Below are 15,087 nucleotides of genomic sequence, written 5' to 3'. Positions count from 1 at the left end.
CCGGCGCAACACGAAGCAAGCCGCAACGCACAGCCAATCGGTATCGCGGAAAAGAGGCAACAATGCCATACAACCGATAACCAAGCAACTTCGGAACGTGACATCACCTTTTTACTATTTGGATTGGATTGTCTATCAATAGTCTAAAATTGGGGTATCTGGAAATCGTCCCCTTTTTCTAAAGTATTTTGCGATACGAAGCCCTGAGTTCCTTTTTCTTTGCAGTCAGAATTAATTTCTTTTTTTTTTTTTATTATTCTTCAAAACATTAACATTCTCATTGTCCTTGGGATTCGCGGGCCGTATGTTATAAGTGGATATGAGAATTTCTACTTTAATATCCAAAGAATTGATTACTTCTGTGTAAGCCTTGCCATCCGTATTTTTTATCAGTTCATTCGTCTTTATCTGCACATCGTTACCAATAGTTATCTTAGGTAAATATCCTTCTTTGATATGCGGGTTTCCGATACGCACGAAGAACAATCCCCTCGAACTTGCAGGAATTATAATAGATTCGGGAGAATAAAAAGGAATCTTAGTATTCAAAACGTCTAAATACCCTTTAAAATAATCAATTTTCGCTCCGGTTTGTTGGAAAAAATCGTGATCTAAAATTCCGCTTGATTGAATAAAAAAATTGTCAGAAACAACATGAAAGTTAACAGGTACGCCTAAAATTGTTAAGATTATTTCCCCTGAAGTATATACGGAATGTTCATCAATACCATTTAGCTTTAATATATAATTCGGATTTATTATTTGCTTCTTTAGAATTCTACTTTCTTTGATTAAATTAGGTCCTGATCCTGTATCAAACATGAAAATTTCGTAATAATTGCTATCGTTTAAACTTATTTGGATTGTGGGAACGCAACTTTCTTTATTCAATTTTATTTCTTCCTATCGGATTAAAGGAGATCGGTCATAATCTCCTCGCCCTGAGTCATCATTACCGGGCGCCCAGTTCCAGCGGTTCCCTGAGTCGCGCCCGTAGTCGAGGAACTCGTTTGGTTTCCTTGTCTCCGGTTATTGTTTTCGATTCTCAGAACACAGTTCTCTAATGAATGACCCGCTTCTTTGCAATACCTGCATTGATTCAGCAAACCTGAAGTCGGTTGGTTTTCGCGACATTCTTTCGCTTTATGTCCGGTCTTATTACATAATTGGCATATAATCGAATTATTACTTGGCAATGAATTTTGACCGTTGGATTGTCTCATGTGACATTAAGATGCGACCTGGGCGCTCACACCATTGACACGCCCCTACGGTATTGTTAAGTGAAATGTTCCGATTCGTATAGCAATTTTTTGCATCGTAACCCGTTTTATTACACAATTGATAGAGAACAGCATTAGTAGTAACTGAGCGACTTCGACAATCTCTCGCGGTATGACCGGATTTCTGGCAATTCTGGCAAATTACATTTAACTGATTACGGGGAAATTGGCAATTTTTAGCAAGATGACCGGATCTTTGACAATTATAGCAAATAACATTAGGCTGGTTGTGAGTTGATCGACAGGTTTGAGCAGTATGACCGGATTTCTGGCAATTCTGGCAAATTACATTTAACTGATTACGGGGAAATTGGCAATTTTTAGCAAGATGACCGGATCTTTGACAATTATAGCAAATAACATTAGGCTGGTTGTGAGTTGATCGACAGGTTTGAGCAGTATGACCGGATTTCTGGCAATTCTGGCAAATTACATTTAACTGATTACGGGGAAATTGGCAATTTTTAGCAAGATGACCGGATCTTTGACAATTATAGCAAATAACATTAGGCTGGTTGTGAGTTGATCGACAGGTTTGAGCAGTATGACCGGATTTCGAACAAATTTGGCATATAATTATATTGCTCTCCACGAGTTTTACGGGAGCAGTGCCGACGCGGTCTCTTGTCCTACATTAATCTGCACTATGACCTCTAATTCGGCTTATAAACCATTTCCAAAGATAGTTTCAGCAATAAAAGAGAGTTCAGAATATGGACTGCAGAATATGGACACAAAAGTATGCAAAACGCAGCCTATAACTCTTGTCGAATACTCAAAGACGCCGACTATCTTATATTATACATACAGCTGCGTTTAATTTCTTTGAATTTAAACATTTTTTTATTTTTAGTATAACGAGTATTGTTCGGCTGTCGGACAGGATATTTTTAAAATTTCTCCTTTTCCCCGGATATTCTAGAAATTCTCTATTTGTAGACACTTAATATATCCGATAAACTCGTCATATGACAAATAAGCAGACCAAGATTCCTTGACTCGTCGAAATCTAATCTTTAATCCGCAACTTTCGTGTCCAAACCATAGCGTGATACGGGCTTTACATTTGTCAAAATTTTTTAGTTTAAATTTATAAGTTGTATTGTTGATCTAACTTAACTTTTATTAGATTTATCTCAATTGTAGTTCATGAAAAAAATTTCTGTAACTCAAATATTTAAATTTTTTTTTGTTTCATTGTATAGCAATAAAAATCAGCTGAAAGGATCTACATATCAGTTTTTGTGGTCAGAATCAAAAGCAATTCAAGTTTATTCATTACTCCAGCTAAGGATTTAGCGAGTCAAAATGAGTATAAATCAGAATACACCTAATAGTATTATAGACCTGGTCACACCAGTGACCACTAATAATACTATAGATCTAGATCCTACTAGATCTCACCATACTATAGATCTGATCACACCTGGTAGTACTATAGATCCTGGTACATCTAATAGTACTATAGATCCTGGTCCTGGTACATCTAATAGTACTATAGATCCTGGTCCTGATACATCTAATAGTACTATGAATCTAGATACACTTAACACTACTATGAGTCTGAAGCAATATTATTCCGGTAAGTATTTTGAATTTATTTTTATATCTAATCTTTAATCCACAACTTTCGTGTCCAAACCATAGCGTGATACGGGCTTTACATTTGTTAAAATTTTTTAGTTTAAATTTATAAGTTGTATTGTTGATCTAACTTAACTTTTATTAGATTTATTTCAATTGTAGTTCATGAAAAATATTTCTGTAAGTCAAATATTTAAATTTTTTTTTGTTTCATTGTATAGTGTGACGTGGCAGCCGTGGAGGCGCCCGTCTCAAGAAACCCGTGTCGATTAGTGTAGAGAATGTTTATCGCGTGCCATGTCGCTAACGGTTTTCGAGACCTTGCCGAATATCGCGTTCCGTCGGATTGTTTGTTGTGCAAATGTAGAACAAAGCGAAGAAGCAATTTTTGCGAGCGGAGCAGATGCGAAGGTCAACGCGTCCCGAATTTTGTGCCCCTCGACGTCCCTTGCCGGCCACCAGGACGAGGAGCGAAGGACATCGAGGGAGGATGCAGAGGACGACAACGAGCGGAGCCTTGCTCAGGTGAATCGCACTCTCGTACTTTGGCGACACAAAAATATTATCGCGAATTATCGGACGCTCAGCAATAGAGAATATTCTATTGCTGAGAAATTATCGTAGTTACAATACAGTATCGCGTTTAGACGGATCAGCTGTATTTACTTTCAGCGAAGCAGCCGTCACGAGAAACCCGGCAGGAAAAAACGGGAGAGCCGGGAGAGACAACCAAGCGAACTCCCGATGTCAACAACGTCTCGAGACGAAAAGCGTCTCGAGACAAAGGTACCGAAATCTGCCGATTCTCGACGATCGACGACCCCAGGACGAGAGGGGTAGCGACGAGGGAGGATCCACGAGGATACGTGATCCTCCCAGAGCCGATCAGCTGTTAGCCTTACCTACCGACTACCGCCGCGATCAGACGAAAACTAGAGCAAAGCACTCCGATAACTACCGTACCGTGCAGTTAGAGTGTGAAAGAGAGAGAGAGCAGAGAGAGAGAGAGTGGAGAGAGAGAGCAGAAAGAGAGAGAAGTGAGAGAGTGCGGAGAGAGAGAGAGGAGTGAGAGAGTGCGGAGAAAGATAGAAAGCGAAGTGAGAGAAGGAGCGAGCGGAGCGGGAGAGAGTGAGCGGAGCGAGAGAGGACTGGGAGAGGGAGAGAGAGAGAAGAGAGAGAGCAGGAGAAGGAGGACCGCCGCCGCGACCGTCACCGCTGACACCGCCGCCGACGCAAGGGTCGCCGCCGAAAATCTGTAAGACTGACCATCTACTCAAAAATTAATTGTGTCGCGCACCGTACCGTATCGTGTCGTGTCTCGTCCGCGGAGTGGTCGCGCGGATAAAAAAAGGCTCGCCCGAGGAAAGCGTCCTCGGGCTTAGTGTACCGTTTCGCGAAGTGTACCGTCTCGCGAATTATATAGTCTCGCGTACTTTAACTATCGGGACGTGCGAGAGTCCCCGAATAAACGTCTCTTATTTACCGTTATCGAGTTTAGTGATTTCGCTTCCTCCAACCCCTCCCGTCTCCGACTTAAATTTAATAGAGCTACCGGTCCCGACGGTTCCGGGACACGCATTTCTTTTGTGTTAACTATTTATTCTCGCGTTTATCGAGGTGGTGCGGCCTTTCCGTACCTGGCGCCCAACTCTCGCGAAAATCTTTGTGGCGTGTCCGGGAGCCGACGGCAATTTGACGACGAGGCGAACAGGCGACTGTTTACCGTCGCTCGCGAGAAGTTCCGCTCGCGAGTATCGTCGCAATAGCAATAAAAATCAGCTGAAAGGATCTACATATCAGTTTTTGTGGTCAGAATCAAAAGCAATTCAAGTTTATTCATTACTCCAGCTAAGGATTTAGCGAGTCAAAATGAGTATAAATCAGAATACACCTAATAGTATTATAGACCTGGTCACACCAGTGACCACTAATAATACTATAGATCTAGATCCTACTAGATCTCACCATACTATAGATCTGATCACACCTGATAGTACTATAGATCCTGGTACATCTAATAGTACTATAGATCCTGGTTCTGATACATCTAATAGTACTATGAATCTAGATACACTTAACACTACTATGAGTCTGAAGCAATATTATTCCGGTCAGTATTTTGAATTTATTTTTTTATTTCATAAGAAATATTTACATATTGTCAAATATCATGCTAAATTCAATAATTACAAAAGTTTTTATTGAATCTTTTATCGTTTTATCTCTTTATATTGAGTTATATATTTCTTTTATTGCCCCTTTACTGTTAAGTACGTCTATAGACGTACTCGACTGATATTCGTTTCTATCATAGACATAGTAAGTATAGACCCAGTGTTAGGTTCAAGACGTAATGTAAACGTAGAACGAGAAAGAAGACAACGACCGTATCCTTGTCACTTTCTAATAAGAAAAGGTGGGGATAGACTCAAGTTTGTGTATTGGATTATAGACGTGACTTATCTTATTGCGCAGGCGCATAGAGAGAGAAGGAGATACGGTCGTTGACGTCTGTCCTTTTCTACCTGTACTCTATCCCTACTCATCAAAAAGAGGCGAATGCTCGGTCTGTACTTATTATGTCTATGGTTTCTACTATGGACGTAGTATACATGGACCCCGCATACGGCCAGAAAAGTGAAACCAATATGTACAGCCCCTCTCTGTTCTCTGTCTCTTTCTGCACAAAGTGTGCAATAAAATTTAAGTAAGACTTTTACTTGCCAGTCTAGTCGGGGTGCTGTTGCACTCTATAATATTATGGATACGAGAAATGGATGCATGCGCAACAAAAAAGTGACAAAAGAAAGTGTCCCTATGTTCTAGCTCTCTTTCTAGGTATTGACTTCACTCTATTAGACGACAGAACATAAGGCATTCGGAGTCCATGTATAGTATGTCCATGATTTCTATCAACTTTTAGTTAACTTAATCGGCTGGTTATTTCAACGGAATTTACAAATCGCATCTCTCTCTGTCAGAATTAACAGATGCGATTAGTCAATTCCGAAACAACCAATCGGTTATGTTAACCAAAGTTGGTAGAAATGGACATAATTCGGCTCAAACTATGGAGTACGTCTGTACACGTACAGGCAAAAAATTCAATAACAATTAAATAAATTAACGGATCTGTACAAAACTTGGCACTAGAGAGTTTTAAAGATCGCTGAATACAAATTTAAGGTTAAAATTTAAAAGTTTTTAATGGTATACCTATTTTGAAGACTTTTTTGAAATTGATAATAGACACTTGATTGTAGGTAACAAGCACTTAACAACTTTATTATGATACTATTTTATATCGTTTCGTGTAATTTAAACTAGCGAAATAATCGAAATATTTTTACCTCCGCATTTAACTGGTGAATATTTAAGAATATAAAAACCCTGTAAAACCGAATATGAGAGAAATCCGCCAATTATTTGGAGTTTCTAATATTTTAATCCATCATATTAGATCCACCATTCTTAGTTTTCTAATTTTGACTCTAAATTTATTTTCAGCAACCCGGAAAACTTCTTCTATAAACCGAGTTTTATAGAAATTCGCTAAATTCTGAAGAATTAAAGCCTGAAAAATTCTTTTTGCATCTGAAAATGAATCCAGAATTGGTGACATACGATTGAATTCTTTTTTAATTCTTTTTGAATTCTCTATGCTATCTGGGTCTTTAAATCAATGGAATCACGTTATAGAAATAAAATATAATCCGAATTCAAATAACCCGGTTATCGCTCTACTTTTCAAGGAAAATTTACTTCAAAAACTTTTGAGAGTAGAAATACATGAGATAAGATACAGAGAAAATATTGATTTCGTAGATAAATAAATACATTTGTAAAAATAATATGCATATTTATAAATTTTAATATCGTAAACAAATAAGTACATTTGTAAAAATGACATATATACATATTTATAAATTTATAATCTATTCGAAAATTTTCATATATTAAAATGTTTCACGCTTTTCAAGCTTGGCTTACCGATGGTGCACCAGTATATTTTCCATCGTTCACGTTTATGCTGGATAATGAAAATTTCGTAATGTTGGAGATCACTATCATAGTATTACGTACCATTCGTAATTGCCAAGAAATTATCAATAAATTCAAATATCTTGGAAGATTTTGCCTAAAAAGCTCATGTCATTATATCATATTACATATTTAGTTTTGTATAATTAATGTCACAAAAATTACCATGATTTTTTGCAAAGTGGTATAAAACTTTCTTATATATTTTATAAATTTTTCAGTATTACAAAACTACACAACTTCATTATCCAGCATTCATAAGCCCCGTGAAGTTAGCCCTCCAATATTCGAAAAAATACAATTTCTACACCTAATTCGTTTGCTCATCGTTTGCACATGTTTGCACATCAAGAATTTTCGTTTGTACACCTCTAGTTTCAAAGTTATTGAAAAAACAATTTTGGGGGTGCCAACTTCACACTAGCCCTCAACATTCGAAAAAGTGAATTTTCTTTAGCTCAAACGATTGCATATCGTTTGCACATCAAGAGTTTTCGTTTGCACACATTTAGTTTAAAAGAAATTTAAAAAACAATTTTGGGGGGGCTAACTTCACACTAGCCCCCCAAGTTGCTCAAACTTGACTCACAATGCATGTAATCGATAGATTTTCGTTTGCACATTTCAAAACAACTCGAATTTTCGTTTGCACACCTCTGAAAAAAGTTATTTGACTTTAAACTTTAGGGAGGCCAAACTCACACTTGCCGAAATTTATGACTGTAAAATAAAATTGTTTGACGTATGATATCATTAGATCTTCGTTGAGGGTGCAAACGAAAACTCAAATTGTTTCGGAATGTGCAAACGAAAATCTAACGATATCATGCGTCAGAAAATTTTTTCCTGCAATTTTAACCTAGGTTTCGACAAGTGTGAAGTTAGCCCTCCCAAATTTCAATGTTAAATAACTTTTCTTCTAGAGGTGTGCAAACGAAAATCTAACGATATCATGCGTGCGAAAATTTTTTCCTGCAATTATAACCTTGGGTTTTGACAAGTGTGAAGTTAGCCCCCCCCCCCCAAATTTCAATGTTAAATAAAATCTATCGATTACATGCATTGTTAGTCAAGTTTGAGCAACTTGTGAGCTAGTGTGAAGTTAGCCCCCCCAAAATTGTTTTTTAAATTTCTTTTAAACTAAATGTGTGCAAACGAAAACTTTTGATGTGTAAACATATGCAAACGATGTGCAATCGTTTGAGTTAAAGAAAGTTTACTTTATCGAATGTTGAGGAGCTAGTGTGAAGTTGGCCCCTCAAAATTGTTTTTTCAATAACTTTGAAACTAGAGGTGTGCAAATGAAAATTCTTGATGTGCAAACATGTGCAAACGATGAGCAAACGAATTAGGTAGAAATTGTATTTTTTCGAATATTGGAGGGCTAACTTCACGGGGCTGTTTTAGAGCGCGTTTGACAACCTTCGGTTTCTAGCAGTTATAAGACATGATAAAATTAAGAATTAAGTTTCTTTTATGAAATATTAAGAATAAATAATCCTCTCTTTTTCATTACAAAAACGTTTATTTTAATGTTTGAAATAATGTTTTTTAACATTATAAAAACATTTTTTAAACATTTGAAAAAAAATTATTTTTAAACATTTTTATGTCGTTAAAAAAAAACATTTTAACATTAAAATAAATGTTTTCTTTTAATAAAAAAGGAGACTTATCCCATTCTTTTTAACATTTTTAAAAATGTTTTTAAAAATGTTTCCCAAATGATTTTTAAACGAAGTCTTCTCAGATAACGAATGAAAAAAAGCGGTCGATGATAGCAGAAACGGGTCGCATTTCTGTATCCATAGTAATAAGAAACAATAATTATTTGAAACAGGCGCAAAAATCGGCCCTTTTCAGGGCTACAAAATTTTATAAGGATATTGGAACGATATTCGAACGCATAAAATATGAAATAATTATATCTCGCGTGTTTATGCAACACTAAAATTAAAAATATTCTACTTCGAGAATCTATACAAGCGCTGTACTGTTACAGTATTCTATATTGATGCAGTATTCTATATTAAAATAAATCTAATAATCTAATATTTATTTATTTTTTTTTTTTAAGAGCAGCTATTAAGAAGCACTTGAAAACCTCGAAGCCTCTTGAAAACCTTTCCCCAAAATCTCCTTTTACATTACAGTGATTTCCTTGCTAACAAGAAAAAATGCATAGATGTTCGAGCGAGCGAAACAGTCGTCGGAACACCGCTCACGTATAGACGAGACAGTGTGAGTCATTCTCTTAGTGTGCGTCTCACGTATTTTAGAACGGCATTTCTCTCCACGACGTCTTATAATGCTATCTCTCTTGCTCTTACGTCTGCGATAGAGGATGGAAGAACATCACGACTGCCACCACTATTCCCTCTCCAAGCGTCCGACGACCGCTAGCCCCCTCCCCCACTCCGTGCTGCCCCACCTACAGGCAGCAGTATCGAGTGACGCGTCATTGTGTGCGAGTCACACGGATATACGAACGGCATTAACGCCGATGCGTGTATGTGTGTTCCTATTATATTTGAATGATTTAACAATCATCCATGTAATTTTGCGACACTGCATAAATGAATGTGTGGAGGAAGTATCATTCTATTTATGAAACTTCAGATATAATAGGAATACACGCACAAACCGCGAGCCCGCCCGGGCGAGCGCGCGTGCAGGCGAGCAGTGTGTATGTGTGTGCGTATGCAACTGAACGTAACACACGGCTTCCAAATTTTTAACATGCAATTGTATAAATTTCTCAATGTAACACATAATTCTTTGCTTTTTTTTTTTAAGGAAAAATACATGAAATATATGAACAAATGCTTTATTAATGAATTGGTGTAACAGAAACATTTTTCGCACGCACGCACGCACGCGCGTGCTCCAGCTGGAACAGACCAATTGAGTTGAATGTTCCTAGGTACCCAGTACAAGCTCCGCCCATTCTCTCAGTCACTTATCGGTCACTCGGCCTCACCATTCCAGACCTCAAAAGTTTCCAGACCTGTGTAAGACCGCGCCTTATTCCACTGCTCACTCTCCCGAGAGATTTCACGTATCGCGCATCACGTAGTCTATACGTCGGTCAGTGCATACAGTATTGAAGTTAAATAGTGGTTGGTGTTATATAGAAATTGCTGCCGCAGTCCCGAGTGAGCGCGCAGAGACGTAGGACGCTGTAGACTTCTCAGAGGCTCTTCTTGTCCGTTTGTCTTCCCTTTTTGTATCAATGTGGATGAGTGAGTGAGTGGATGTGTGGGTGAATGCCTGACCGGGACTAGGAGGGGAGGGGGTGGCAAGTTTTCTGTATGTGGGAGTAATATGCGGGTGTTTTTGTGCGCGATTATGAGTGCATGGATAAGATCGAGATTACATCGAATAAAGTGATAAATAACGTAAGTAACTTTTTTTTGTTATATATTGAATTACTCAGAAAACTTATTCGAATTTTGTCAAAAGATGACATTGGAATAGTAGAATTGTCATTTCTAACGTATAAGAGTTGCACAGTTCCAGGATTGATTAGGGCTTTCCCACACAAACATTAACGCGTTAAGTTATAGTTGAGTATCCTATCCAGAAAAAGTGCGTGATAACTAAATCTCGAATGTATCGAAGTGGGTGAAGTCTCTTTTCCGCGACGCTAATTGGCCATCTCGACCGTCTCGATTGTTTCGATCCCGTCGCAATTGAATTCGTGCCGATTGTAGCGGTCAGCCGCGGTGACAGATCAGGTTGTGTTGTTCGCGTTATATAAATTCGATATTTATGTAATCCCAGAAAACACAATGGGTGTTTACGATAAGTTGTCGGATTGGAAATCCGACTGAACAGTGGTACTCAATCAACCCATTTCAAAAAATTCCCTAGCTTAATCAGATTTTAGTAAAAGCTGTCTCAGCAGTAATCGGATTAGCTTCATAGCGACGTGAGATGACTCTTATAGAAATATCATACTAAAAATCATTGATAATTACTTATTTTCAGTATTAAAAATACTGGATAATAAGTAATTATCAATGATTCTTATTATGATATTTCTATAAGGGGATACTTGTCCTCAAGAGAAATAAAAAGATAAAAGTCGGTAAGGTACGTAATTATTATTCTAATTATTAGCGCGTATCATTTTCCTTAGATATCAATATATAAATAAATGATCTGTTACATTTTTACTGATATTAAATTAATGAAAAGAAGTATTGGTAATCTCACGTGTAGTAAACATTAATCTATAATAATATTGGATTTATGCTATAATTTCGTATGTAACAAAATAAGAACAGTATAAAATCTGTTAAATTAACATTTCAAACATACTAATTTTAAAATATATTAAGGATATTAAAATATATTAAGGATATATGTGTGCTTGTATATGTGTATGTTCATATGTGTAATCTATAATTATTTACACACTTATATTTTTATATAAAAAGAATATTTATATTTTTATAGATTGTGATTATTTTATAGATTGTGAATTATATTTTCATAGATTGTATATATATATTCACAATCTATAAAAATATAAATATTCTTTTTATATAAAAAAAATATATATACACAATCTATAAAAATATAAATATTCTTTTTATATAAAAATATGAGTGTGTAAATAATTATAGATTATACATATGAACATATCCCATACAGCAGAGGTGTCCAAAATATATCACAGGGATATCCTAAAGATATATTTGGGATATGCGATATCTTCAAGATATCCTTATGATATGTTTGGGACGTTCCTGCTGTGTGGGACACATACAAGCACACATATTTATATGTATCTATATATAAATGCATAAATGTCCTTAATATATTTTAAAATTAGTATGTTTGAAATGTTAATTTGACAGATTTTATACTGTTCTTATTTTGTTACATACGAAATTATAACATAAATCCAATATTATAATAGGTTAATGTTTACTACACGTGAGATTACTAATACTTCTTTTCATTAATTTAATATCAGTAACAAATCATTTATTCATATATTGATATATAAGGAAAATGATACGCGCTAATCATTAGAATAATAATTACGTACCGACTTTTATCTTTTTATTTCTCTTGAGCACAAAGTATCACATCACGTCGCTATGAAGCTAATCCGATTACTGCTAAGACAGCTTTTACTAAAATCTGATTAAGCTAGGAAATTTTTTGAAATGGGTCGATTGAGTACCACTGTTCAGTCGGATTTCCAATCCGACAACTTATCGTAAACACCCAATGTTATATGTAACATACATGTTAGTTGTAATTTCTTACTCAACAAACAATACAGGGTGTCCCAAAACTGGTAGAACACCCGTTAGGAGTAGGTAGGGAGTGCACAAGGGAATAAATGTTGATAAGTAAGTGAGTGAATGTGTGGGTGAGTGCCTGATCAGGACTAGGAGGGGAGAGGGGGTAGCGTTTTCTGTATGTGGGAATAATGTACCTCTCATACACAACGCAAGAAAATCACTTACACTCACCATCCCCCATTCACATACTAAAATTATTCACGGTACTCAACCACCGATGTGCAGAAAACATTCAAGTCACTCACGCATTCGAAGGAAGCATATCATACATGTCCTATCCCTCCGGCATATAAAGCGCAATCATTCCGCCCATTTTCACTAAAAACACTCAAATTATCCATGCACTCATAATCGCGCACAAAAACACCCGCACATTACTCCCACATACAGAAAACTTGCCATTCCCTCCCCTCCTAGTCCCGGTCAGGCACTCACCCACACATTCACTCACTCACTCATCCACATTTATTCTCGTCCACTCACTTACTCATCCACATTGATACAAAAAGGAGAGACAAACGGACAAGAAGGGCCCCTGAGAAGTCCACAGCGTTCTACGTCTCTGAGCGCTCACCCGGGACGGTAAAAGATTGGCAGATTTAATTCATTAATATTTCGTTAACTAATTGTCGGATCCAAAAACAAGAGGAACTTTCAATTACAAATTGCACTCTCTACTTACCCCTAACGGGTGTTCTACCAGTTTTGGGACACTCTGTATAACTGTTATATAAGTGTTATATAACAGTTACATTGTTGAATAGGAAATTACAACTAACATGTATGTTATATGTAACATTGTGTTTGCTGGGGATATAATTTGTAAAAACGAGTATTGTAATATAAATTGTAAATAGTACAACGAAAAGGCTAAAGTGGCGCGCAAGAAGCGCGCACTATGTGGTGTTCTAGTCCTCTCTAAAAAAGGCATGTAAGAGATTTAATTGTTGCCGCTTTTCCACGATGCTGATTGGTTCTCTCACTTAGCTTACTTTATGTGGGGTGCGGCTTACTTTGTGTCGTTTGCGCCTTTCAAATTACCAGGCAAATAGCTGTCATCGCGTTGGTTAGATCACGAAAAAAACACAGAAGAGATATGTTTCTCCCTGTCTCTCCTGTCACTCCTGTCACTGCTCGTCTCTCCCCGTCTCTTCCCGTCTCTCCTCGTCTTTCCCCGTCTCTCTCCGTCTCTCCCTGTTTCTCCCTACCTCTCCTGTCTCTCACAGTCTCTCCCTGTCTTTCTCTATCTCTCCGTCTCTCTCTGTCTCTCCCTGTCTCTCCCTGCCTCTCCTTGTCTCTACCGTCTCTCCTTGTCTCTACCGTCTCTCCCCGTCTTTCCCGGTCTCTCCCTGTCTCTCCCTGTCTCTCCCTATAATTATTAATTTATTAAAGTATATTTTAATTTAATTTTTATCTTATTTTTATTTTACATTTTTTATTGTTTTTTATTAGCTATATGGCGCGCGCGTAGCGCGCGCATTTATTGTTCTAGTTGGCTTTAAATTGAACTTGTATTTAACAGTAAATTTATAATAACGCACAAAGAAAGTCTTAACGTAAGCATATTTATGCCTGTTACTATATTAACGAACTTTTTTTCTATTTTTATTTCCATATCTATTCCATATTTTTATTTCATATATAATAATGAAGACATTTTTATTTCATATATAATAATGAAGATCAGCTGGATCTACACATCAATTTTTTGAGCTCCTGTGGTGTCGTCAGGCAATTCAAGATTTTCACTATTCTACCTAAATATTTAGTAAACCAAAATAAGTACAGACTCGAATACACTTCATACTACTATGGATACTATTATGGATGTAGATACTAATAATATTGTACATTTGAATCCATATGATGCTACTATGGACCCGAGTATATACTTGGATGAAGACATAGACTCTTCTGATTTTATGGATATTTCGGATTCTGATGGAGATTTTGACATCTGTGACTCTGATGAGGATTGGGACCTGGATATTTCTCATACTAATATGGACTTGAATGTTTCTGTTCCTGATGTGAATATGAATACTTTTGATTCTGGCGTAGACCAAGATACTAGTATACATCTGGGTACATCTGATACTCCTGTGCATCAGTATACATCTTATAACAGTAAGTACATTAAATATTCGATATTTTGTAAGAAATATTTGCCTATTGTCAAAAATAGGAAATGTCCCACTTGCTCACAGACCCAATTGCATACCACCAACCGGTGTTCTGCTTTATCTAGTGAATTACTAATTCACTAGATAAAGCAGAGCACTGATTGGTGGTATGCAATTGAGTCTGTGTACATTTGAGCTTCACCCACGTGTATATATTTGCTTTAATTTTGTATAATTAATGTCTCAAAACTTATCGTAATTGTTTGCAAAATGATATAAGATTTTTTCGTATAATTTTATGATTTCTTCAGCATTACAAAACGGGTGTATATCAGTTGGACACGGGGCAATTGGACACAGTCCAATCACAAGTCGCTGTTCCAAGGGACCCTACAAATGTCTCTAATCATACGGTGCTGTGATTGGCTGTGTCCAAATGCACCGTGTCCAAGTGCACCGCTCCCTTACAAAACTGCGTTACTCCATTATCCATCATTCATAAGAATATACATAAAACGTTGTTTTATATTGAAGACAGAAAAAAATGAATTGAATTGAATCTTTTAATTGATTTAATAATTTATGAATCGGATAAATTAATTATATTTATGAAATTAATTTATAAATTCACTTATAAAAATAATTAAATTAATTTTTGTAGTACATACGCTAACAGCGCAGATGTCCAGGGGACATCCATAGTACATCTTGAGGAAGTCCTAAAGACATTTGTTC

The 15,087-nt window shown here is 36.6% G+C and overlaps 2 protein-coding genes across 2 annotated transcripts; both read left to right on the top strand.

Moving 5' to 3' along the window:
- Nucleotides 1-2,591: 2,591 nt before the first annotated feature.
- LOC116852592 (protein PBMUCL2-like) lies at nt 2,592-5,350 on the top strand. Its single transcript, XM_032833103.1, has 3 exons — nt 2,592-2,865; nt 4,774-4,977; nt 5,343-5,350. The coding sequence occupies exons 1-3, from the start codon at nt 2,592-2,594 to the stop codon at nt 5,348-5,350; spliced, it is 486 nt and encodes a 161-aa protein (XP_032688994.1).
- Nucleotides 5,351-10,172: 4,822 nt separating this feature from the next.
- On the top strand, nt 10,173-14,496 carry LOC116852591. Its single transcript, XM_032833102.1, has 2 exons — nt 10,173-10,306; nt 13,912-14,496. The coding sequence occupies exon 2, from the start codon at nt 14,041-14,043 to the stop codon at nt 14,494-14,496; it is 456 nt and encodes a 151-aa protein (XP_032688993.1). The 5' UTR covers nt 10,173-10,306; nt 13,912-14,040.
- Nucleotides 14,497-15,087: the final 591 nt, after the last annotated feature.

The sequence above is a fragment of the Odontomachus brunneus genome, unplaced genomic scaffold, assembly GCF_010583005.1.
Source record: "Odontomachus brunneus isolate Ranch 3 - 2012 unplaced genomic scaffold, Obru_v1 Obru_scaffold_237, whole genome shotgun sequence".
Taxonomy (NCBI): domain Eukaryota; kingdom Metazoa; phylum Arthropoda; class Insecta; order Hymenoptera; family Formicidae; genus Odontomachus; species Odontomachus brunneus.
Note: the sequence above shows the minus strand (reverse complement) of the source record. Positions and strands in the feature narration are given on the sequence as shown.